General features: G+C 33.1%; 1 protein-coding gene across 19 annotated transcripts in view; it reads left to right on the forward strand.

The window, feature by feature from the left end:
- Window positions 1-27,739, forward strand: part of LOC127065625 (potassium voltage-gated channel unc-103) — a 138,667-nt gene that overhangs the window by 1,965 nt on the left and 108,963 nt on the right. For 18 of the 19 annotated variants that reach the window (XM_050998253.1, XM_050998226.1, XM_050998273.1 and 15 more), the window contains exons 1-2: window positions 1-1,409; window positions 22,366-22,596. The exon at window positions 1-1,409 is cut by the window's left edge. In XM_050998253.1, coding sequence (XP_050854210.1) covers window positions 1,334-1,409; window positions 22,366-22,596 — 307 coding nt within the window. In that variant the 5' untranslated portion in view covers window positions 1-1,333. The remainder of the gene's footprint in view (window positions 1,410-22,365; window positions 22,597-27,739) is intronic. The other variant, XM_050998235.1, reaches the window with a different exon arrangement.

Here is a 27,739-nt window from a genome sequence, read left to right on the forward strand (position 1 = left end):
CGTTCGCGAGGTTCTCCTCGTTCCTACGGCTGCTTTAAGGTCGATACATTAATTAAGATCGGATCCGAATCGAATAGAACGAATTGAATGGAAGAGGAATTCAATATCGTTCGATAATGAAGAGAATTTCGACGATGTATTTTAGAATTTCGTCGTGTCGTGCGTGGACTCGAATAGAAAGAAAATACTTATCTAATCTTGATTGGTAATTGTATGAAAAAGAAAAAAAAGGGATCTTAAGAAATCGAGATCAGTGGATCATTCACGGTGAGAACGGAACGAACATAGATAGAGAAAGAGAGAGAGAGAGAGAGACAGAGAAAGAGAGAGAGAGAGAGAGAGTATACAACTATAAATAGATGTTTTCTCGCTTAGAGGATCAGTCTTAAAAGTTAAAGAAAGAAGAAGTGAGATAGAGATAGATAGACGGACAGATAGATAGATAGAGAGAGAGAGAGAGTGTGTAAGAGAGGAAAGATAGAGATAGAGAATACTTCTAAGAAAATACACGCACGGCGACCAACACGACCTTGTCCGAGTGTCCTTGCTTCAGACGAAGGATCATAAGTCAACAGAAAAGACGGGCAGCAAGGTGGTGCGACCTTTGGTATATCTAAACAACAGAAATAGCGGAAGCGAATCGGATCGAAGTTGGGTCGAGCGATCGAGTCTTCTTGGAGTGCAAGCAAGTGTTGAAGAGCAAGAGAACGTTCTCTCAAGAGTCAAGCAGCTAGAGTGACGGAAGGAGAGAGAGAGAGAGAGAGAGAGAGAGAGGGAAAGAGAAAGAGAGAGAACGACAGACTCGAGTGAAACTTACCTCTTTCGGTGCATTTTTTTCTTCTTCTGGTTTTTCTCCGCCCTCTTCTCCCATTTTTTTTTCCTCTCGCTTCTTCTTTTTCACCTTCATTTCCCAAGTACAACGATACTTAAAAAAATTCGAAAGAGCCTGTACGAACAACGTTCTTCGATTTTAATCGATTCGATCGGTACTTGCTTTGTTGTTTCTTTCGAATAATTTTCTGTTTTTTTTTCTCTCTTTTTTTTTTCACCTTAGTATCAAATCCTTTTCCTTCTTCTTCTGTCTTTTGAAGGTTTCGCGCGGGTGTGTTGAATTTTTCTTTTTTCCTTTAGTGCTATAATAGTGTCCACAGAAACTGTTTATTACTATTCCTACACAGAAAAAAAATATATATATGTGTGTGTTATATATATATATTATATATATATATAAACGGTAGATATTAATTACCGATACAAGAGGCCTGATAGTCTCTCTCCGAGAAAAGAACGCCGAACGTTTTCGTCTACCCAGATATCTGGGAATCATCCTGAGATGCCTGTTAGACGAGGTCACGTGGCGCCCAGGACAACGATCATCGAGACCATCATTAGGAAGTTTGATACTCACGGTGAGTATTATCTTTTATATACGTATATACGTATATAAGATTTTCGAGATTTATTTATTTTCTATAATATTTCTGAATACAAATGACTCTGGCCCGTTCAACGACCAAACGGGAGCGTGCTTTAATATTACTATTTTTTTTCTTTTTTTTTCTTTTTTTTTCTTTTTTTTTTATTACAAACAAATTTATCTCATTGAGTTTTTTCCTTAACTTATTTTACGAGCTTGTAAAAAAATAATTTTTGGCAAGCGAGCATCGAAGATGTCAGTAATTTTTTTTTTCGCGTCGCTATAGTTATTCTCGAACAATAATAACAAATTAAAGATAATCGTTTTGCGTGCTCGCGCATTCCTGTGCAAGTATGTATGTTGGAGAAACAAATATTTTTTTTTCTTTGAACCTCGGAGATCGTTCTTAGAATTAATTATATATAGATAAGTAATTGTAGGGGATAAAAAGAGAGAGAGAGAGAGAGAGAAAGAGAGAAAGAGAAAACCTTGACACAATTACAAACATCACTTAGACTTAATCAATTGTTACTAACGCACTTAAATATGGTGTATGTATTTCTTGAAGTGAAACAAAATTTTGATTTAGCATGTAAGGAATGATAATTAAATTGTTTTTCTATCGATCGTTTGATTTAACTATTTTAATTTATTGTAGAATTTTATCTATTAAGCGCGTTTTAATTGAGGTATTAATTGGCACAATTGAATTTTCATTGCATTCCACGAATGTCGAGGGTTTCGATTGTCGAGCGATTAACAAGGAAAGCCTTGGTGTAAATTGGTCGAGTAGGCTTTGGTAGTTGATAATCGATTCGTAGAATTAGGTAAAACATATGTCGAAAGTTCTCATACGTAAGACATTAGTCGAATGGCTCGTAACGAGAACGAAGCCAAAATTTTCACGTCCATCTTCTCATTCTCCTATTCTTGCGTTTCTATTCGGAAATTATATATATATATATATATATATATATATATATATATATATATACATACACACAGATATGCATATTCATTTCCATTGTAATCCCTTTTCATGCGTATTTTAACATTCTCATTAACCGTTTGAGCACTAAATTTTCATAATGCTACCTGGAATAAAATTTTCTTTTGTCGCAAATTTGCATCATTTTTTCTTCTTTTTTTTTTGTATTATTTCGTTAAGAACAAAAAGAAATAAAAAGAAGAAAAAAAAACGATCGAATAACAAAATGATTGAGCATACTCGCAATTAGAAAAGCAGTGAATCTGGATGATCGCACTTTTTTTTTTTTTTTTTTTTTTTTTGACGGAGGAATTGAAAATATCAAGCGGATGCTTTTCTAAAAGATAGTTAAAAGATAGATATTGTCTTTTTTTCCTCTAGAGATTAAAAAATATTATATATGTATTCTGAAACCTTGAACGTAAAGATCAATGCGCACGCGTGTATGTGTGTATGTATATGTGTGTATGTTGAGCTTTATCCTGAATCTTAAAACGAATCGAAAGAGAAAAGGAAATCGAAACAAGGATAATATTAAAAATGTGTAAATGGATATGCGGTGGGGCATATGCACGCAACGCAATCGTTTCTCAGTTTCCTATGCAAATATCGTTATTAACATTGAAAAAAAGAGAGAGAAAAAAGAAAGAAAAAAAGAAAAAGTGAAAATGAGACGCTTCGTGCAAGGACAAAAGCTTCGTTGGACATACATTTGCAAAAACTTATTAACAGGAATAATGTCGCATAGGGGCCACCGGTGACCCCCGCGTTTTATTGTCCATTCGGGCTGTTGTAATTATTTGATGTGAAATGAAACGTGATCACGAAATGTTTCATAATATCGTCAATTAAGTAAGTTATCAAACGAGCAAAGGTAAATAAGCGATAACGCTCTTTCGAGAAAATCCACTTCAAAGTTTTCATTAGAGTATTAATTAATGAAAAGTACCTAATGCAATTAAAAGCGATTTTTTTTTTTTAAGTTATAGCGACACATGCCATTCAAACGTTTTGAATATAGAGATTATGATTTGGAGATAATGTTTGTTTATTTTTTTTTCTCTCTCTCTCTCTCTCTTTTTTTTTCTAAGAGTTAATTCATGCGTCTTCTTTTCATGCACGGAGTAAAAAAAAACTGATAAAAAAGCGGCCTCTATTTTTTTTTGTTTATTTAATTGAATATCATTTTACGATGATAATCGTAATTCATTCATTCTATAAAGGTAATATTTGTTTCTTTTTCTTTCTTTTTTTTTTTGGAGTTACAAAAGAATTGATTTATTGGCTCAAAGTGGGTGAATTTATGACAAAGGATCTGTCTCCCTTCTACTCTCTCGAAAACGGAATTGACCTGTCTCGTCGTTATTGAAAAATATCACTAGTTTTTATAATAATCATGGTGGACCCTTTTCTTATTGCTAAACTCTGCGACAATCGTATGAAATCCTCTCGCACAAGAATACATATAGCAAATAAAACGGCGTAAAAAAATTGTATCAATCGGTCATATGATTCTAAAATATAGAATAACGGTTTATATTACCCGATATTGGAACATTTGGCATGCATACCCCTTGACGATCCATTGGATATTTTCACAATGATCATTTATCACTATATGGAATATTAACTCTTTGAGAAATTCGAGTTGGTATAAAGGGTGAAGGACAAAGAGACATTTTCAAATTAATAATAATAATTATATATATTTTTCATTTATAGTAGGCATAAATCGCATCTATTTCAGTTCATCAATTATTTTTTGTTTTCTTTTTCCTTCTCTCTCTCTCTCTCTTTTTTTTGATTTCATAATTATCGCAACTCATGTTTCATAAGCGTTTACAATGAATACGACAACGTGACCCATCCGTGGACCAAGCGGCTTGAATGGTTAGTTACGTGAAAATAACACGACGTCCAACGTGTCGTAGTGAAAGTACGTAGATATTTTAAATTGAATCTTTTGTTACATTTCCTTCGTTGTCGCGCATTGGAACTCATTTCCCTTTTTATTAAATAAGAAGAAGAGCAAGAAGAAAAAAAGGAAATAGGGAGAGAGAGAGAGAGAGAGAGAGGAAGAGAGAAAATAAGTTATCGAGAACTTCGTTTTCGGGGTTAAAAGTTATTTCAGTTTTTCCTCCTTTTCTTTTTTTTCTCAACATTCGTTTTAGTAAAATCGTTTGGTTATATACAATATCTCCTACGATGGAATTCGTTTGAACGAGTAAACGTTTTCTTATCTCGAATAAAAGAGAGACGACGAACGAAGCAGGTCCAAGAGTTATCCGAGTTTTACTTCTTAAGAAGGACGGTAAGAAGGAAAGAAAGAAAGAAAGAAAGAAAGAAAGAAAGAAAGAAATAAAGAAGGAAGAAAGATTTCCGGCATCGAGCCAGACCTCCATTTCCAATATTATTTAACATATCCAGTGGATCGTAGGACATTTTCTCTCTAGAATCACTCGTTCGTTTGTTAGATAGGTAGGTAGGTAGGTAGGTAGATAGGTGGATAGTTGGGTAGCTAGGTAGGTAGGTAGGTAGGTAGGTAGGTAGGTAGGTAGATGGGGTGGGGATGGGTTGGTGGGTGGTTATAGTTAAATGGAGGAAAGGGGTAGTTCTGTCTCGACAATGGGACAATGCACGTCACTGGCAATATCGCTCGAGTAATGCATCAAGTCCTTGCTTGTGTGAGAAAAACAGACAGACAGACAGACAGACAGACAGACAGACAGAGAGAGAGAGAGAGAGAGGGAGAGAGAGAGGGAGAGAGAGAGGGAGGGAGGGAGAGAGGGAAGGAGAGAGACAGAGAGAGATGGTTAGCGGGATGATGCGAGCGGAGTTGGATTGATTGCAACAAAAAAAAAAGAAGAAAAAATGTAAAAGAAAAAAAATAACAGAGAGAGAGAGAGAGAGAGAGAGAGAGAGAGAGAGAGAGAGAAAGGAAGGAAGAGGAAAGGGGATAGTCGGCTTTCTCCATCTTCGCATCACCGCGAATATATTGACGTCAAGCTCGAGAAAGATTAGTTCTCTCTCGTATAAACGCGGATGCATCATAACACGCGGCTAGTTATGCGGAATTAACGATGCCGCGGTGAGAGATAGATAGATGGATAGAGAAAGAGAAAGAGAAAGAGAAAGAGAGAGAGAGAGATTATTTTTTATTACATCGTCGGACCGACAAACAATATATCTTAGGTTTGCACAGTCATCTTATCGCAAAATATTCCATTTGAATTTTTAACCTTCCCCTTATACTCCATCTACCTCCTTCTCTCCCTCTGCTATCCATCTAGCAGAATATTGTTTAACATTTGCATAGTTATAATTGATTAATAGTTCATCTTTGACCCGTGAAATTTCGAACAAAAAGATTGTTTTAAATAGAGAGGAAGAAGGGCAACGGGAAAGGGAGTGGAGGGGGTTTAGGGGAGTATGGAGGGAAAATATCGAATTAAAAAAACACTTTGGAAAGTTTTACCAAGCGAGAAGAAACTCGTTAATGATAGAGGAAAAATGGCTTTCGCGTCGGATGAATCGAGCCTTCGTTTTATTTTCTCTCTTTCTTTCTTTCTTTTTTTTTGTTCCCTTCTTTTTTTCTTTTCTCTTTTTTTAATCTTTTAATATTTTTTTACATATTTCTCAAAAATTGTTTCTCATTTAGTCGATGGCACACGGAAACGTCATCGTGTATGTCGAGAAGATGAAAATGAAGAAAGAGACAGATAGACAGAGGGAGAGGGAGAGGGAGAGAGAGAGAGAGAGAGAGAGAGAGAGAGAGACAAGATGAAAAATTGATGGGAACAAGCTTTGATATTCTCTCTGATCGGCTTTAAAACGATGCATATATATATATGTATGTATGTATGTATGTATGTGTTTATATGCATACATATGTGTACAATGTGTAGGTGAAAGAGTAAGCGCGTCAATGGAGAGGAAGATAGAAAAACAGACAGACAGACAGACAGACAGACAGACAGACAGGTAGACAGACAGAAAGACAGACGGATTTACGTTCGAGTTCACGCAAAGAGAAAAGCTAATGGGGTTCTTTGGTATGAGAAAGTAGAAGGAAGATAGGAAAGTGAGAGGGAGAGGAGTGTTATCGTTGAAAAGGCTAGTAGAAAAAGAAAGAGAGAGAGAGAAAGGAAGACAGATAGAGTCGTTTTGTTGCACTACTAAAAAAAAAAAAAGAGAAAAAGAAAAAAAAAGAAAGAAAAAAAAAGAAAAAGAACCAACACTATACGTCCGAACAATTTGTACGAGTACGACGTTCCAACAATGGCCATTGTGAGTTTTATAACATAAAGAGGGTGAAAATTACTTCTGCGGAAGAAATTACTACTTCAGCATGGGGATTTGTCGGTCTTCCTGAACGATTATCGATTCGAAAACGAGAAGTAACTTTTAATCTTATATATTTTTTTTTCGATAACGTATAGAATAGAGAGACAGTGAATCGCTAGTAATCTGGCTAGATCGACATTTCACGAATCGCTAGTAATAATTCTTAGCATAATGAATTATTGGAACGAATGCGAACGAATCGAATGAAAATTTCGAAGAATAATGTTTCGTCGGTTCGTTAAAATACTTTTATACTTTTTTAATATCCTTGTTATTTAGGTATATTTAGATCGTAGATATGTATTATAAACTCTGTTTCAAAATATTGTCGTTGTAAATCGTAATATCATTACGCAAAGTTTTTCTGGCAGTAAGAAAAAAAAAGAAAAGAAAAGAAAAAAAAAGAAACAGCTTTGTCTCTCTCTCTCTTTTTTGTTTTTGTTTGTTTGTTTTTTTTTTCTTTATTATCATCGCATCTTCTTAAGCCGACATTACATTTAATTTCTCTTCGTTATCGAAATTAGCCATTTTTACGTCGTGGTATTAGATCTTTCTCCAACGATATAACCACTTTGATATTTGCAGGTAAAAAACAATATTAATTATATCTAAAGTTGAAAATAACGTTCGATCACACGTTCCATCATACGAATTAATTCTCATTCGATATTGAAATTATCCATTATTGATCGATCAGATCTTTAATTTTCCAACGGTATCATCATTCGTTGTTTATCGACAATACGAGAAAAACGTTGGAACGCTTAACTGTTAATCGTCAATCGGCTTTTGATAAATTTTTTGAACGTTTGATCGATTATCGAATAAAAAAAGATTTAACGGACAACGAGTAAAACAAAATCAAATATATCCCACTTATCGTTTTTCGTAGCTCCGCTCTCTTTCGTATACGGTATACGGTTTGTAGAAGGGCGCGTAGTAATAAGCATTAACGCGATAAATTCTTAGCGAAACCTTTGGAATGCCAATTTATATAATAAAAAAAATATGTATGCCAGGTTCGTTCGTGGTTTTGCGTTAGTGGCATAGCCAGTCGTCCGTCAAGCCTTGGCTTCTAATCTGACGTTCTCTCTATCTTTCTCCTTCCTCTTCACTCTCTCTCTCTCTCTCTCTCTCTCTCTTTCTCTTTTTCTTTCTAGGATATTTTCTCACCTCTCAGAGAATCACTGCCTCTCGATATCTATCCGTACGTTACGTTCTCTTCACCTGTCTTCTTGTATCGTAATACGACTAGACGGCCTAAGATTAATCGGCCTCTACTTATAATTTTACTTATCGATGTCCACGGGTTTTCATCTTTTGCCTTTTCCATTCAACCTCCGAATATTTTTCTTTATTTATTCGTAAGTAATTGATTAATAACGAGTTATTCTTTCATGTCGTACGGACATGTTCTCTTCGTGTTTCATTTTAATAACTTATATTATTTTTATGCGGATAAAAATTCATGATTCATTAGAATTTTTTAATTTATTTTCTTTTATCGTCTTTTCTTTTTTTTTTTTTTTTTTTTTTTTTTTTTTTTATCGTAATACGATAAAACGGTCTAATTGTATTTTATACTTAACAATGTTTGTGGATTAGCAACGTTTGCCTTTCCAACTCATCTCTGAATCTTTTTCTCTATTTATTTGTATGTTTAATTAATTAATAACGAATACTTTTTTTTTTACGTTCAAAACGTTCCGTTTCGTGTTAATAACTTCTTATATCGTTTTCAATGTAATCTGTAGTACGTTGACACACTGTAAAGATAAAAATTCATAATTTTCAATTTGTCAGATGTTTCTTTAATTCGTTTGTTCTCTTTAACTGTCTTCTTGTATCGTAATACGACAAAATGTTTTAATCGTGTGTTATATTTAATAGGGTTTGTTGATTTTCATTTCGTTTGCTTTTTCTAACTTATTTCCGAATATTTTTTTTTATTTAGTCATAAGTAATTAATTTCAATTAATTAATAATTTTCAATTAATTAACTTATATTATTTTCAATACTTGCGGTGCATTGATACATTCTACGAGGATACAAATTTATAATATTCGACTTATTAGAATTTTTTAATCCGTTTATTTTCTTTATCCGTATCGTAATACAATAAAATGGCTTAATTATAAACACGATCGTAATGCAGGGTAGGGCAAATAAGAAATACGCAGAAAAAGATTAATAGAAACAGCTTTTTTTTTTAAGATAATTAATTTCCTGAGACCTTGATAAGAAATGAACATTTAAAAAAGCAAAATCGTAATTTAAAAAAAACAAAAAGGTGGGTACGCAACTTTCACCTTTGTCCTAAACACACAAAGACACGTAAATCTAGATTTTCTTACGAAAAATAAAGATTCAGAAAAAGGAATATTTGGCTAATCTCGAAACTTCAAAAACAATCTATTTTGATAGATATATCATTGATAAACATAATCATAAAAGAAATTCTTACGAAAGTTGAGGAAAAACGATCGCTCGAATATTTTCTACAGTGGTGACAGGTTGGAGGAATGATTGATGGTCTTTCGAAAAAGTCGAATTTTTGTTATTTTTCTCCTCTCTCTCTCTCTTTCTCTCTCTCTCTCTCTCTCTCTCTCTCTCTCTCTCTCTCTCTCTCTCTCTCTCTCTCTCTCTCTCTCTCTCTCTATTCACACCAGAGGCCATAGATTTATCAACGTGTCCGATACACGCGATGACCCTCGATACTCTTCTCGCGTCATTTTCTACGTTAATTCGAAGTGAAGCTAGAGTTCTATCTATATATTTATCTCTTTTTTTTTTCTTGCATGCTACGTGTTTAAGACACGTTGATGGTATATGATAAAGAGAGATTAAGAGAGCAAAAGATAAAGATAAAGATAAACAAAGAAAGAGAGAGAGAGAGAGGAAGAGAGAAAGAACGAAAAAGAGCGAAAAAGAGATCAAATGAAAGAGCATCGGTCGGTAAAGTGAAGTGGTGTCCGTTTGCACGCTCGCGGCACGTTTTAAGCCGCGAGACGGACGAAGAGGACCCAAAGCAAACGTATCTTTGTTCTTTGCCTTCCGGAGAAGAGCTGACAAATTTGCCGGTGCGATTTTAGCGAGTCGACGGAGGTCGGTGCACCGTCTAAAAGAACACACCGGGGCTACGGCCGCACGGTTTAAATTAAAAGTCACTCCGCCGAGAAAGGATCTTGTCTTTTGAGATTAATCTTTTGTTTACTCTCTTTCTCGTTTTCTCTCTCTCTCTCTCTCTCTCTCTCTCTCTCTCTCTCTCACTCTCTCTCTTTTTCTTTTTACAAAACTCTTTTTTTTTTCCTTTTTTTTTTACCTTTCATAACTGCTCCGTCCCGTGGCAACACAGTACTGTTGTATCATTCTATTTCATATTCCAAAGGGGAAAGTACTTAAAATTGGATCATTTGAAATATTTCATATCAGTTTAGAATTTCCATTTGCTGAAAATTGTCTGGTTGTTGTATCCACTTTATCTTTCTTCTTTTTCTTTATTTTTATAATTTCGCTTTTTTTCTTCTTCTTTTTTGGTTTTCTTTTTTTTCTCTCTTCCGTTTTCTTTTTTTTTCCTTTTTTTATTTAGAGCGAATTCCTCGGAGGAATTTCTTTCTTTTCCTTTTTTTTTTTTTTTTTTATATAAGACTAACGAAGTCGCACTTATTAGTTTATTAATTTGAAATTTATTAGTTCGTTTTAATGAATATGATACGTAGTAAGGATGTATAAAAAAAAAGTATTCAATACGTGTGACAATTATTATATTAAGTAACGTATAAATAAATACTCGAATCAGATTCTACTTATCAATTTATTTATTTAAATGTACTATGTTTATGAGTGAAAGTGATAGGGGAATATAAGTAAAATATTCAGCTTATAATAATAATTATTATTATATGTTAATCTTAAAACGTGATTTCCTTCTTTTTTATTCTAATCATGACATAAGCGTCTGAAATATATTTGCATTTATGAAAATATAAAAATGTAGATTGATGCTCGTATATCAGAATTATTGTCAAGTATATGAATTGGTTAAAATATGATACCAATCGCATATCTGATTCTTAAAATTGATTTCATAAATTTTGACGTCTCATTTCTCTCTTATTAACTTAATAACATAAATAACTCATTAACTTGATATATTTGCCTACTATCAAATGTCACATATATTTCAGCAATAAAGAAAAAAAAAAAAGAAAAAAAGGGGAAGGAAAAAGAAAGTAATTGATGAGGTCCAATTTAGGTGATCGATATAGTATGATAACTCTCCCCTTTTCATATTTTACTAGAAATTAACAAACGGTTCCATGATTCGATATAATCTTATAATACTCTTATCGAGATAATCGCTTTTTCTTTTTCTTTTCATTAATTTCTTTTTCTTCTTCTTCTTCTTCTTCTATGTTTTAAATTGTCGAGAAAAAAATAAAAGAACTGTTCGACTTTACGATTATTCATTTGATCGCTAAAAGAAAAAGTTTCGTATTGTTCGACGAAAGTTGAGGACTTTCCGGATATTATGCCAATTGGTATTGTCTATTAAAAGAAAGGTGTCAAGGTAAAACTTGTTAAGTTCATCCTAGAATAATGTTTTCTCGCTTATTCGAAAAGCAACTAGAAACGAAGAATAAAGAAAAAATAAAGACAAGAAAAAACAAAGAAAAAGAGAGAGAAAGAGAAAGAGAGAGAGAGAGAGAGAAAGAAAGAGGAAGAGAAAAGAAACACGAAACCTGGCACTACCTTTCGTTCTCGTGTCTCAAAACTATTAAAAGTCGACGATCGTGTAACATCTCGTAATCTTTGATTGCTTTCAATTATTTTTTTCTCGAGATACTCGTAGTTTTTATTATTTATTCATGACTCGAGATAGTCCGATTAATCGGTCGGTTGGTCGGTCGGTCTGTCGGTCTGTCGCTTGCTTTGAAAAGTTTTTCAGTGCGAGACAAAGGGGAAAAAATGAAAAGAAAAAAAAAAAAAAGAAATATAATAAAAAAGAAATAAAAAAGAAAAGAATAAGAAGAAAATAGAGTATCGCTTTGCATACGATTTACATGTGATTCGTCCTGTTCAAAGACAAAGGTATAGAAAAAGAAAGAAACATAATTTATCATGGAGCAAAGGGAAAAAATAAATGTTCAAAGATAGTGAAAAATGAGAGAAATACTGTACGCAGTAAAACTTATAGATAGATAAAGATATGGAGATAGATAGATAAAGAGAGAGAGAGAGAGAGAGAGAGCGAAAAATATAATTTATTTTTATGGATTTTGCTACAGTACGGAAAATACGAGGTAACAGTTACAGGATAACTAAAAATATAATACATAGTAAAGTCATGATTATACGTATAGGGTGGATCTAAGGTTCCAAGGTGATTTTATAATTGATTACTTTTTTTCGAGACATTTTTTTCAGATAGTAAACCTACAAGTTTACGAACTTTTGGCTCATCCTGTATAAAATATATATATTGATGGATAGACAGACAGATAGACAGACAGACACATATATAGATAGATAGATAGATAGATAGGTAGATAGACAGACAGATAGATAGGATATGAGAAAGAGGAAGAGAGAGATAGAAAGACATAATATTTATTTTTATGAATATAGCGTAATAAGAAAAATACAAGATAGCCAAAAATATAATGAAATAAACTACATATATAATCCATTGCATCGTTTACTATGATAGTACAAATGATGGAAGATAAATAGAAATAAAGAAATATACTAATATGAGAGCTGCGCGCGCACGTGTGTGTGTGTGACGGAGAGAGAGAGGAGAGAGAATCAGAGTGAGTGAAATATTCATAAGTGAATGAAAGTAACAATAACCGTTTTATTCGATGACAATGACACTTGCGAAATTGACGGAAATCACAATAAAGTGTTAATCTTTCCAACTCTCTACATCCTCCCTCAACCCTTCCTACACAAACACATACAGACACTTCACGATCTCACTCTGGTGTAGCTTATGTGACGTACGTGGAACATGGTCACGATCGAACGCGTGCGTTCCGACGATAAATTCGTCCAGAAACTTTGGATCTTTGCCAGGATGGATATTTAAAATTCCCCACGGTCCTCCGCGAACCTACGCTCTTTTTTCTTTCCTTCCTTCCTTGCCTCTCTCTCTCTCTCTCTCTCTCTCTCTCTCTCTTTCTTTCTTTCTCTCTCTGTCTCTCTTGAACTCGTTAACGCGTCCGCGTTCTCCGTCATTCCGCTTTGTTAGATCTATAGATCCGATAGAGAGAGAGAGAAAGAGAGAGAGAGAGAGAGAGAGAGAGAGAGAGAGAGAGTCTGCCACGACGAACACGACGATCGATCGGAACTATTCGGACAACAATTCGACCGTGACGAACGATTATGGCCTCAATTTTCAGTTCCTATCGATTTCTTGTTATTTCAACATTTCGAGTATTCTATATTCAATAACTCGATTTATTTTGTTTCTCGATTGGGGATAGGTATTTCGTATATTTCGAGAAAGAGAGAAAGAGAGAGAGAGTAAGAGTCGATGACCGAGGTTAATAAGAGAAAGGATATAGTGAGAAAGATAGATAGATAGATAGAGAAAGAGTATTGCCGTTAAACAATTTAAGGATATATATATATATATAGTGTACAAGTATATAGGGTGGTCGCTAGATTTTTTCCAAGTACTTTTGGTAATTGTAACTTGTTAATAATCGAGAGTATTAATCGAGAAAAAAATTGTTTTCGAAATTTGTAGTTTTGCATTATAATTTGTTGATGGTCAAGTGTCAATACAAAAAAAGAAAAGAACAAGAAGAAGAAACATTTTTTTATCGAAAGCACCTGAAAAATCATGCATTACGCGAAACACCCTGTATACAGAGTGTACCCCTCATGGATGTCCGAGGAAATGTCTTGCAACAGTTTGAAGTTGCAAGAAAGTTTATTTGGAAAAAAATTTACACTTCTTCACGTACTGAAGTCGGATACAAAGTGCATGTAAACGATTCTTTTTCAGTTTTTTTTTTTTTTACTCGTGACCTTTTCGAGTTACGAAGGTCGATATAGTTCTCTCTCTTTTTTTTTTTAAATGATTATCTATAATTTTTTTTGCATATTTATATAGCCGCAGCCATAGAAATAATTTATTTGCAAATGAAGCAGTTGTATATTTTGACAAGTTGCGAGAATATTATTAGCAGTCTGGCGATTTTTTTTTTCTCAAATCGTGACGTGAAAAAACACTTTAATACATCAGATGCTGATTATCTCATCTGCGAAAGATGCATACCAGTAATTTTTTACTCGGTATCGTGATGTCGATTGCAAACGATCGCTGTTATGTATAATAAATAACAAAAAAGAAAAAAAAAGAAAAGAACAAGAAAAATATATATCCATTTAAGAAAAACTACGTCTATCTTCATAACTGAAAAAGGTCAAGAGTAGAAAAAAAAAGAAGAAAAAAAAAGATGTTTACATGCACTTTATAGCTGAGACTACAAAGCAGCTGAACATTTTTTATTTTTTTTTTTTTTCTTTAAAACTACAAACAATTACGAGATATTTACTCGGACGTTTATGGACTAGCACTCTGTACAATGATTGCCCGAGAGACGAAAATCCAAAGCAAAAGAAAAAAAAAAAAATCGCCAAGGATTATTCGTAGGATTTAGAATCGCAACAAGAGCTCATAGATATCCTTACTTTTCTCAGAACTATTGAACGCGCGTTACAGCACTGATGGATTGTACGTTTGTTTCATCGGATTACACGAATACAAAGAGAGACAGATAGATAGAGAAAGAGAGAGAGAGAGAGAGAGAGAGAGAGAGAGAGAGAGAGAGAGAGAGAAAGAGAGAGAGAGAAAGATCATTAATTTTGGAATGTTTTAACTAAGCCGAGATAATCCGCTGATTCCGAGGATTGACGAAAATCAAGGATCCTGATTCTAGAAATGGAACTCGGAGAAAAAGATAAAAGTAAAAAAAAAAAAAAAGAAAATATTAGGAGAACTTAAGAGAAGTAGAAGAAGAAAAAGAAAAAGAAAAAAAAGAAGAAGGAAAAAAAAAGATAAATAGGATTAGCAGGAAATCCGGTTAAATCGTAATCAAAATCACGTGTCGAAATGATCGAAAACTCTCGATTATCGTTCCAGATCTTGACTCTTTGAAGAAGCACGTTACCTTACGAGAAGTTTATTATTCTTCCGTGCATGATCCTGACCATCGACTCTGGGTCCTCTTTGAAGATGGCAGCTTTTCGTTGCACCTCTCCTTGCCACTTTCTTCGGTGTTTCAAACTTTCACAGGCACAGACACCCCCCTCCCACACACACACACATGCACACACAAATATAAAATCCGGTGCAACCAACCGATTTCAAGGGAAAATGTTGGACATGTTCTACCTCTCTCTTTCTCTCTCTCTTTCTCTCTTTCGCGTCACGATTATTTTTCTTTAAACTTAGCAGCGACTACGCAGGCGTTTCTTTTCTTGAAAATCAAAGCAAACGATCCTAAGGTATTTCTATGAATTTCTTTTATTTTTTCTCTTTTCTTTTCTTTCCTCTTTTTTTTTCCTTTTTCTTTTTTTTATTTCTTTTTTTTTATATATTCCCCGATATCCACTCGAACTTCCAAGAAAGTTGAAATACGAAAAAATCGATCGGACAGGACGGATCCCGATTGACGTTAAAAATATCGTTATTTTTATTACAACATCTATTTTAACGATCACCACCTACTGATATATCATACTAAGTATTTTCATTTGATCGATGTCAAAGTCGTCGTGTTATTTCGTCGAATTTCTATTTTGTTATTTTGAGTTGGTGGACATCGAAGTCAAGAAAGATGTGCATTCTTGGCAAACTCTGTTTCCCTTTCTCTCTCTCTCTCTCTCTCTCTCTCTCTCTCTTTATCTCTATTTCTTGGACGCGGTTAACGATATGCCACGAACTTTGAAAAGTATCGAAAAGTTTTTTTCAAAGTATTTTTCAATTTGGTTCATACGGTTTAAAGTCCAATGCACTGGCCAGCCAAAACAAATTTATTTCTTTTCTTTTTCTTTCCCTCTTTCTTTTATTTTTTTATTCGAGTACTTAAATAAAACTTTTTTCATGAATGAAAATTAGCATACTCGTTGACAGACCCCGTATATTTTTTTTCTTATCTTTTATTTACTCGTAGTGACGACGAACACGAGTCTCATTTTGTTTTTGTTCCTTTTTTTCTTTTTTACTCTCTCTTTTTTTCTCTCTCTTCCTCTTTCTCTTTTTCTTTCTCTAATTATCTCTCGTCCTCTTTATCTTTTTTCTTTCTCTCTCAATGGCGAACCTCTTCAACAACCTAGGTCACAACCGGATCAACGGGTCAGTTCCTACGTTTATATATAGGGTGTTTAAATCGAACCGCGTGAACGGATTTAACTTTAACGTGACGACAAGGTCGTCTCCAGCTTGTCACAACATCGTTGCTCGGACTAACGTGGCTTTACGTGTTATCAACTACCCTTCGAGTTTTTCCCTTAAGACACTTGTTTTCCCTTAGGATGATGTCTTTCCTTCGATCCGTTTTTTTTTCTTTTCTTCATTCTTCTTTCCTCTTTCGTTCGTTTGTTTATTTTTTCGTTTTCGTCATTCCTTCTTCTCCCCTTTTTTTTTCTCTGGGATTTATATACTCACTCGATCTATGATTGTAAACGATCATTACTTTTTCGCGTGTTAATATCACAAATTCCAAAATCAGGAAATAAGGACAATAGAAAAAGAAAAGGAAGAAAGGCAGTCATGAATTTTTTATAGTCCTATTATTTTGTTTAAATTTAAAGAAAATTTAGTTCAGAGGTTTTACATATTTAATATACTTTCTTTTAACAAAAATTAATGTAGCGGAAAGAAAAATATAAATAATATATCTTTAACTTTTTATAATTCAACTTCCTTTTGTATGTTAAAAGAGAAATATTTTTTTTTATATAAATGAACATGTACGCGAATCAAATTTTATTTCTTGTAAATATAAATATACGTAATATAACGTGAAACGTATGATCGAATATAATCAAAAAAAAATTAACGATCGATCAATGAAATAAAAATGAACTAAAGGAGATATAAGAATCATGCGTTTTGATAGTTAAAAATTTTGGTGATTCGTTAAATTTTTTTTTTTTTTGGGTCAATCTATAGATCGATTGATTAATCGATAAGACAATCGAAATCAATTTCGGATCGTTCGCATAATTCATTTCTTTATTTCCGATTGGTTTTTACTGGAAAGGATTCTTGCGATCGGTCAAAAAGAAACAGACGTACGATTGGATCGTTCGTCGGAGCAAGCTTTAGAATGTGCCGGAACAAATGGGTTATCGATTTTCGGATTTCTTTTGAAAACGATTACGCCGGAGGGACTTGCGCGTGTCTACTAGTCCTATCCAGGTATATGTACATCTATGTACATATACATATATATATGTATTTGAGATATATAGATACATATATACGTAAACTGATGTAGCAGCGTAACGTAAGCTTCTTTTCGAACCATATTTTTGCTTCGAAAGATATAAAACGCGTCTACAAAGAGAATGCGATTTGTCGAGAGTTACGAGAAAATAAAATGTTCTTATAGTGATCTTATTTGGAAAAAGGGAAAACGTATTGATGCGTGCCGTCCATTATTACGAACAAATAAAAAATAAGGGTACACATAGATATATTGTGTTGATACAAATATAAATACAATAAGAATATGATATAATAAAACGGTATTTATTTATAAATCAGCTTAAATTTATTTGTGTACAATTTAACTTAAGTATATTTAGTAGTTATTTATCGAATCATTTATTAAAATTGTAGTATTATAAAAAGATACTTATTTATACGTTGACCCAATAAATATACATACATATATTTTACAATCAACGTTTCTAATTTTACCATTTTGCAAGGCTACACAATAAAGTAAGAACTCTTTATTTATGATTCTCGGTACGGACTCGATGAATAATTTTTTATTTATATTCTTAACATAGAACATATAATAGAATTCGAATGGAATGTGATTTAGCTCAAGAATTAAATTATTAGACACGTTTAGCGTATATGTAAAAAGTATCCTTTTTCTTTTTCTTTTTTCTTTTTAACAATAAAACGATCTACTAAATATAACTATTTTCTAATCAAAATTCCTAATTCAAAAGAATTTTTCATACCTGTGTATATATGATATTAAATCAATTCGATTAAAATAATTACTTTATAAATCGATTAGAAATCAATCTAAAAATAATACACACACACACACACATATGAAAATAACTTGAATAGTCGATCAAGTAACACAATATTCAAATATCAAATATTAGAACACGTGTCGTGGTTCTTCAGAAAAAAGAACGATCGAAAATACATGTTAAGAGATGTCAAGTAACATAATGTAAACGTAATGAAAAGAGATAACGAATAATAACAATAATAAATAAAAGAGGGAAAGAAGGTGAATCTCTCTCGCGGCAAGTGACATCCTTGGGCTAAGGGTCGTAGGCTCTGCCAAGTCTAAAGCGTCGCTACGTCGTGTGAAGTCGGCAAAATCTATTTCTAGTGCGGCCGATAAACTCGAACCGAGAGACGCGATGCGACGCGACGGGTTCGAGTTCGTAAAAAGGAGGCCTGCCTAGGTGGTCTCTCTACTATGTATTCGTCTTTGCGAATTCTACGTGCACAAGAATCTCTCTGTCTCTCTCTCTTTCTTTCTTTCTTTCTGTCTCTTTGTCTCTCTTTTGCTACATCATCCCCGAGAGAAATCATTGCTAGGAGACGATCTTTTCTATTTGAGAATTTTTTCACATTTTATTGTGAAATTAATCGTTATTTTGCATCTGAAATCTTTTTCATCCTTTTCCTTTCCTCTTTGTTTTAATTATTTATCAGTTGTGATAATTATATATCGTACTAAGTATCATAGTAATAATTGTTATTGTACGACAAGATTATATTTATTAAGCGTCATTATAACACTTTAATATGATATGGGTAATTAGACTAGGTGTAGGTTATGGTATTTTAATTATTATTTTTATTCGTTATATCATATTAAGTGTTATAAGAAAAGTGTTTTGATTGTATAATTGCGATAATGACAAGTGTTGATCTATAACAGTAACGCTTGTTAACATCATTAAATATAGTTATATTAGATTGTAACACTTAGTACGATATAAAAATTATATTTAGAATAACTGATATTATAATTTTCGGGTTCTATAATTTTTTCGTAGCCACAAATAACAAATTAAGTTATAGAATTACGTAGAATCGAATTAATGAATTGAAATTTATATTTCTCAATGTATTATACATATATATGTATATATATATATATACGTATAAATACAAGATAAAATTGTGGAATAACATGTCTATATATAAAGCTTTGTCATCGAGAAAATTGATTGTAAATATTAATAAGTGCATACCTAACTCAATGTCAATCGTCGTTGAATCACCCGCAAATGTAGAGATTACATTATCTTGTTTACAGATAGTTAATATTTCTTGCCCATTTTCTAAGAAAATAAAGTCTTACGTAAAGAAATGTTATTCAACGAATTCGATTTATTTTCTCAGGTATTAAATCAGGCCATCTTGTTATCGTAAGACTGCTTTGTTACAATACAATTTATCAGTTGACTTTTATGGGAAACGAGAGAACAGAAAGAAAGAGAGAGACGACACAGAGAGAGAGAGAGAGAGAGAGAGAGAGAGAGAGAGAGAGAGAGAGAGAGAAAGAGAAAGAGACATACATACACATATAGGAGAGAGAGAGAGAGAGAAGAATCTCTCGAATAAGCAAATTCGATATTCCCGTCTGGAATGTTTGTCTAACGAGAAGAGAAGGACGAAATAGAACTGAGAGGGTGAAGTGGGGTTAGGATGAGTTAAGGGGTGGTCGGTGGTTGGCTGTGGGAGGAATGGGCTTTCGTGTAACGTCTGGAAAAGTATTTAGTGATTAATCTTCTCTCGGTTGACAGGAAACAATGTTTTCCTTCTAAACTGACTAACGTACAATGGTAGAAATAGTACATTATTCACGATTACGATAGAAACGAGATATCCGCGTGGGACGCCGTTTATGATCTACCAAACTATATCTAAATCCAATGTCGTGTTCGCTAATTGCTTGACATTCGAACGTTCCTCAGTCGAGTTAATTAGTTTGATCCGTGCGTAAAGGTAATGACACTAATGACGAGCCGTTTATTCGAATAAACGATTTCATCTGTTATCATCTTGGTATAACAGAGGAAGAAATTAGATTTCTTGGCTTCTATTCGTTGAAGTAGGACAGTCTGGCTATAAATTTATACGACGTTTACTTCGTTATTATCTTGTCACGATACGAATCCAAAGATTTTTCTTTAGAGATAATAGATTAATTTTATCTTGCATTCTTTCTTTTGGTATCGTTCTTTTTTTCTTCTGTTTTCTTTTTTTTTATTTTTTGTTTATTTTTTTTTTTTTAGCAGTTAGAAATTTTTTAGACGATTTTACATTTATTCTTTCGAAATAAGTTCAACTACCTTTCACTTCTAGTTTATTAATAGTTCGTATATTCAATCGCACCTGCTACCATAAAGTGAAACATTTTAAATAGAAACATCTAAATATCTCACTTCGAACGAGATCGATAAATACAACTTTTTCTTAATATTGTTTTTTGTTGGAGACGTATCTGATGTATTAATAAATCATTTATTCGAGAGTCTCATTCATGAATATCACAATTTTGCAAACGCTTACGAGCTTCACGAACTAATAAAACATAACATGGAAACATCTTATCGATCGATGAACAACGTTTCAATATTTCACTTTGTATTTTTATTATTATTGTATTTCTTGCGTAACATATTTTTTTTTAAGTATATTTCTCTTTGTACTTGCGAAATCTAATCAAGTAAAATAAACTCTGCCCCCCTTTGCGTCTTCCGCTTAGCGATAACCACTGTTCAATAAACTCGCTTTAAGTATCTATAACTATGAGTTAAGATTCTTAAGTTACTTTAATCTCCTTCGATAACGTTCCTTAGAATGTCCAGGTAGGTACGTAAGTAACGTCACCGTACGTGAGGAAGATCCTTAAGCACGCCAAGCAGTTTGACGCTCGCGAGTATGACATTTCTAGCGGATTCTGGACCGCTATTACGAGACTTGCGGTGCACTTGAAAGTCGTCGTACATATTAATATCTCGACATGAATGTCGAGCATGCGCTAGCTGTATGGGTTCTCCTTGTGTGTTGCTGCCCTTTCTCTCTCTCTCCTCTCCCTCTCCCTCTCCCTCTGTCTCTCTCTCTCTCTCTTACACTCTCTTTTTCCCTTTTTCGTTTTTCATTTCTTTATTCTTCTATTTCCTCATCGATCATAACTCGTTTTAATTTCTTTGGAACGTCGAATGACACGACTTCCGATCATTCTATTCTTAATCAGGAAAAGTAGAGGAAAAGAGAGAAAGAGAAAGCATAACGAGATATATTAAAGAGAGAGATATAGAGATAGAAATATATATATATATATAGAGAGAAAGAGAGAATAATCTTGGCGATGTCAGTCGAAATCGGAGAAAACGTTTATTTCAGTAATTCGACGAACATCTTTGAACGTAATGCATTTTCTCGGAGAGACATTTTTCTTCTTGTTAATTTCGCGCGATGTTAATTTTAATTCGTGGCTGTCACTGTTTTCCTTTTCTTTTCTTTTTTTTTTCTTTTTAAATAACTCGTTGAGATGAAATTTCTTGTTTCTTTACTTTTTCCACCCTTTTTCTTGTTGTTCCTTTTTTTCCCCTCCGTTTTCTTTCCTTTTCTTTTTTTATTCTCCTTCCTTCTTAAAGAGAACACATCCCCGGAAAAATTTCTAATCCATCCAATATAAAATCTTTAATTCATAAGTGTCATTCTATCGAATATTCGACGAAATGAATTTTCCTTAAAGGACCCATTTTTCTTTTGTAGGTTTCTAATTGATCAGTGTCATACTTGAACTCATCTCTGGAAATGAATTTTCTCGAAGGACCTTCTTCTGTAAATTTTCAATTCTCGAGTGTCATTATTAAACTCGTTGAAATGGATCTTTTTTTCTTTCTTTCTTTCGGAGAAGACATTCCTCTCTCTCTCTCTCTCTCTCTCTCTCTCTCTCTCTCTCTCTCTCTCTCTCTCTCTCTCTCTCTCTCTCTCTCTCTATGCAAAATTTCATGTAACATAAATCTCTAATTCATAAGTGCCCTTCTATTGAATTATACGAAATGAATTTTCTTGAATGACATCGTTCTTTTGTCAATAACTAATTGATTATTGTCATTTTGAAACTCGACGATGAGAATTAAAAAAAAAAATCTTAAAAAACCTTACATCATTTATCTAATACGCGAGTGTCGACTTTTGTATACGACGAAACGAATTACTTTCTTTTCTTTTCTTTTCTTTTCTTTTTTTTTTCTTTTCTTCTTACTCGTTAAACATTTTCGTTCGGAAAAGATTATCACGTAGGGCGAAGTTTTATGATTTTTATGAATATTTTTCTATATCATTATCCTTCCTTCTATTTTTTACAGATCGAAGTTTTTTAGTGGCGAACGCTCAGCAAGGACTATGCCACATAATCTACTGCTCGGACGGTTTTTGCCGGCTGACGGGTTTCTCCAGGGCGGAAGTGATGCAAAGACCAGCGGTCTGCGAATTTCTCCACGGACCGATGACGTCACCGCATGCGGTTGCAGCCCTACGCGACGCTCTCGCTGCGGGCGTCGAGAAGCACTTCGAGATACTCTACTACAGGAAAGATGGTGAGTCTCCATCCCTTTTTAAGATTTGTCTTCAAAATAAAAAGAAACCTCTTCTTACTTCTTCTTTCTTTTTTTTTTGTATTTTCCTTTTCGTTTTCTTTTTTCTTTCTTTTACTTCGTACGTTTCATTGTATTCGTAATGAATATTGCTGCATTTATCGATCATCGTTGCAATTTCGACAACGATAGATACATAATTTTTTTTTCCTCATCGAATTAATCTTCATCGATAAACTTTATCGTCGAAGTTCTTTTTTAGTCAAAAACATAAAAAAATAGATATTTATAAAGCATACTTTTATATATAATCGATCGGACATTTTTAACGACGTAGACGACGTATGTTTCTCGTACAATTAATTTCTACTATTAACGCTTATTACGATGATATTATTTTCTATGGAAATGCTAGATTTTTTTTTTTTTGTATATTATATCATCTAAAGGAAAAAAAAAGACTGCAAATTGTAACGTTCTCCTCTTTGAAAGAATTTGATAAAACGCGCATGATCTTTCAGATAATGAAATTCTCTCGATGAATTTTAATGACGATTAAAATTTTAATAACGAACAAAATAATAGATCTTTTTGACGTAAAACGTATCGTTTCGAAGAAACTTGGAAAGCTGGAAATACGTTTATTTAATAAGTAAAGGAAAAAATAAAAATAAAAAAAAAGGAAACGAGAGAAAAGAAAGAATTCGTCGTGCGAAATACAAAACGATAAAGGAAGAAGAAGAGTCATTGAAAGCAAATGCATTCGTAAGCCTAAGAATCTATAAATGGTGGAACAAGCTGATCCATAAACGCACTTAAAGATTCGATCGGTGAATCCTCAATATTTCTTCGAAATAATAACGAAGCGGAAGAAAGAGAAGAAACTTGCTTTCACGCTTAACACGTATGATTTATTTTCACGATCGGGAGCCAAAAATGTCGGTGGCGCCGTTGCACTCCTTGAGAACTTCCACCACCAAGCGTTTCGCGAGATCGAAAACCGGACGTACCGAATTACTAAGCGATACGACGAATCGGTTCATTCGCTTTTTGGCAAAACATTTTGCCATTTTCTAAGGACTATGTCATGCCAATTTCATATAAATTTTATAATGTACATACATATACGTATTTATGTGTGTATGTATGTATGTATGTATGTATGTATGTATGTATGTATGTATGAATGAATTAGACGTGCCAGTTGTACTTACATATGTCGATTATAACTCGACATTATCAATGTTCTCACTTTTGAAGGATATTTGTATAGTACGTAAGTCAGTGTACTACGTAATCTAGTAGGCTATGCGAGCAGGTAGTATATAAACAAACGGACGGAAGAGAAACGTTTCATTTGTTATCCAGACGTCTTAGAGATCGGTCACGTTTCACATATCTGGTACTATCAATATATTTATTTAATAATTTATTTATTTAATCGGAGTAATATTTCCTTTATAAAATAATATCATTGAAATTGTGTATTTGAGTTATACATATATACAGTTGAAAGTCAATTGAGAATAATAGTTATAAACGAGATTACATTATTTGTATTATATAATATATTTTTAATAATTAATATGATTATATATATAACGTATATATGTATATGTATATATATATATATATATATGCATATATTATCATCATTAATATATCACTTTTAGTTATATAATACTTAAACAATAGATATAATAATAACAATACATTTATATATTATTAATAAATAAATATATATATATATAATATAATAATCGAATAGTTTGAACTTTGAGTTTGTCGTAAATTTGTGATTAGAACAATCGGATCGGTGAATAATATTTGCGGAATCCAATCCAATGATTGGAATCCAATTTTCTAACGTAATAACGGCAAGTCAAGAGAATATTTTCAATGGGAGGACAGGATGATCGAGTTAACCCTCGATCATTCTCATCCTTTCTCTCCTTACTGCTCGCCCAAGGTAGGAATGCTTCCCTTTTGTTTAGAGCGGGAAAATTGAATTTATTCACTTCGACTTCGACACACTCTCAGCAGCGGTCGGCTTGGTTTCGATTTTGCCGTAGTGTCTGACCTTAGGCGCGGTGAGATCGATAGTCACTACTGTATAATTTATCATAGTCATAGTTCAAAAGAGAGAGAGAGAAAGAGAAAGGGTGGGAGGGCGGGAGAGGCTTCTTGCCTTACCTTAACTCACTTGATTCGACTTCTCTGACCTCAGCTGGAACCTAAGGAACTTGCATTGATATTGGTTATTTTAATATTCTTTAAAATTAATTTTTTATATAATTTACTTCTTTCCTTTCCATTTGTTTTTACATCAATTTATTTTCTTTTTTAATTTACGTTGAAATATTATTTAATCGTCTTTTAATTAATTAATTTGTTTTCTTTTCTTTCTTTTTTCCTTTTCTTTTTTTTTTGATTTACCATTCATATAAATTATTTTCCTTCTTCAATTTATTTTTAAATATTATTTAATCGTATTACTTAACAAATACATTATAATTCTTATGTCTCTCTGATTCTACATAGAAAAAATTAATTCGAAATATTCTAAAGGTATTTAAAATAATTAAAGCAATTCTTGTTTGCGTGTGTCTATAATGAACAAGTGTTTTTATTTGTCAATTATCGAATCGTTAGAAATAATCGAAAGAAATATCCTTTGTTATTTTTCCATCATGGTAGACTTTTGAAGTTGAATCGGCAAAAGAGAAAAGGATGTCCGGTACATGATCCCAAAGCTTTCTTCTCATCGCGTACAACCTCCGGAATATTATCGATCCGTTTTGACCGAGTTGAAAGGTATAAACAGGAAAATTATGTATGAAACCACGACGAAGACACGGATAGGAAGCTCATTGTTTAGAAACAATGACGGTCGTACATAACGTGTATACGATGTACATACATAGGTATAATTACAAATTAAAATGTACAAATAAAAATTATCATCGGTAATTTATTAAGCGATCAATCAATCAATCAATCAATCAATCAATCAATCAACATAGACCACCATATTTTAAATTACACTTATGTATTTTATTTCCAATGTTACAATATCCGAATAGTTTGGCGATACACTGTAAGCACACAATAGAAAATATCTATCTACGTATTAGATACAAAAGAAGACACAGAGCATGTTTCATGTTGCGTTGGTTACATAGAAAGAAAGAAAGAAAGAAAAAAAAAGCAAGAAAAAAAGAAAAAACAAAAAGAGAGATAGAAGTAGAAATAGAAAAGGAGTAACGATAGGGAACTCGTTTCATCGGCTGGTAGTTATTGACGCGTAATCTATGATCGCATAATAGAGAAAGAGAAAGAAATAGAGAGACGCACATAGAGTGAGATAGAGAGAGATAGAAAGAAAGAGTGAGTGGAAGAGAGAGAGAGAGAGACATATTACGCATAGGCACGTAAAAAAAAGATAGAGAAATGTGGCTCGAGTGTGGTATCGAGTAAAAGGAAAGAGAAGAGAAAAGAGAGACATCCAACGAGTTCGAAAGGAGCTGAACGTGCGAAACGAGCTGATTGAAAGGCGCTAAACGAACTACACTCTTCATTCCCGACCACCTGCAGGCACCTTCGGGCGGTAACATCAAAACGATGCGGAGCGCGTGTTAAGTCGATGGCGCCTTCTCTTAAAACAACAAACTCATTCTCCGTGCCTTCCTCTTCTCTCTCTCTTTCTCTTTCTCTCTCTCTCTTTCTCTCTCTCTCTCTCTTTTACTCTCACGGTCTCTATCATTTTCTCTCATTTTCTCTCTCTAAGTCGTTCTGTCTCTTTTTCTCTTTCTCTAAGTTGCTCTCTCTCTCTCTCTTTCTTTCTGTCTCTGTCTTTCTTTCTCTTTCTCTTTCTCTCTCTTTCTCTTTCTCTTTCTCTTTCTCTTTCTCTTTCTCTTTCTATCGCTATCTCTCCCTCTCTTGCTTCCTCGTGACGTTGATGGCCACTTGACTTTCCAAAGTAAAGCACATCGAGCTTCCCGGAGCGCCAATAAATGTATTCCTATTGCCTACTATTCGCATAACTCTTCAACCAGATCTTTACGAATGAGAAGGAAATTTATATATGTATATATGTATTTTTCTTTCGTTTTTCTCTCTTCTTTCTCTTCTTCTTTTCCTTTTCTTTCTTTTTTTTCGTTTCCCGCGAGTTCTCAAGTCAGTGCTTTCTCGTGACTTTTGTTTTGTTTTGTTTTGTTTTTTATTTCTTTTCTATTCCTTTTCTTCTTCTTCGAACAGTGCTTATAAAGTGAATAGAAACGTGATGAAGGTGTATTCGTCATATTGTTGGAATTTGTGTGATCATGTGGTGGTACGTATTGTTTAGGATTTTTTTTTTTCTTTTTTAACGTTGTTAGAACGAAACACAGATATCGATTAATGAGCAATTTTTTTTTTGTTTAATATTTGCATGACCGTGTTAGATTACTCTTACGATTAGTTATAATCTTTTTTTTTTAACATTGTTAAAAAGAGATTTAGAAAGAAAAGAAATTTAGAGAAAAAAGAGGTTTAGAATTCGCGTTATCTTTGCCTACATTTTACGATTAATTATGATTTTTTTTTTTAGCGAGAAAGTTTTCCATGTTGGAAAGAGAAAAAGAGAAAGAAAGAGAAAAAGAGAGATAACGATAAGTACGTGTAATACTTATTGCTTAAAAAAAATTGCATAATCGTCAAGTACGTTTTGATGAAACAAGATTATGAGTTATTATCTTGTAGCATAAAATCTTATCTCGTTAGAAAAGATAGATGATAATTTGATAAATGATAGTAATATACTTATAACTTAATATACATATGTAAGATAAGTGTATACTCTATCTCTCTATCTGTCTTTATTATCTACAATCCTCATACTCATCGCGTACGAACATATTTATAAAAACGAAAAAAAAGAGGAATTAGTGACTACATACTTTTAGCACAAAAAATTCAAAAATAATTAGCAACTACAATTTTTTAGTACAACAAGTAAAAAAAAAAAAAAAAACCAGAACGGAAAAGAAAAAAGTGATCCAATAAACTCTAAAAACTTTCCTTAGAATCGTCGACGAGGTCGTTGAGAGGCGGGAGCGATCATTAAAAATTAAAACGATTTCTATCTCTCTTTTTTTCTTTCTTGTTA

This window comes from Vespula vulgaris, chromosome 1, assembly GCF_905475345.1.
Source record: "Vespula vulgaris chromosome 1, iyVesVulg1.1, whole genome shotgun sequence".
Lineage (NCBI taxonomy): Eukaryota > Metazoa > Arthropoda > Insecta > Hymenoptera > Vespidae > Vespula > Vespula vulgaris.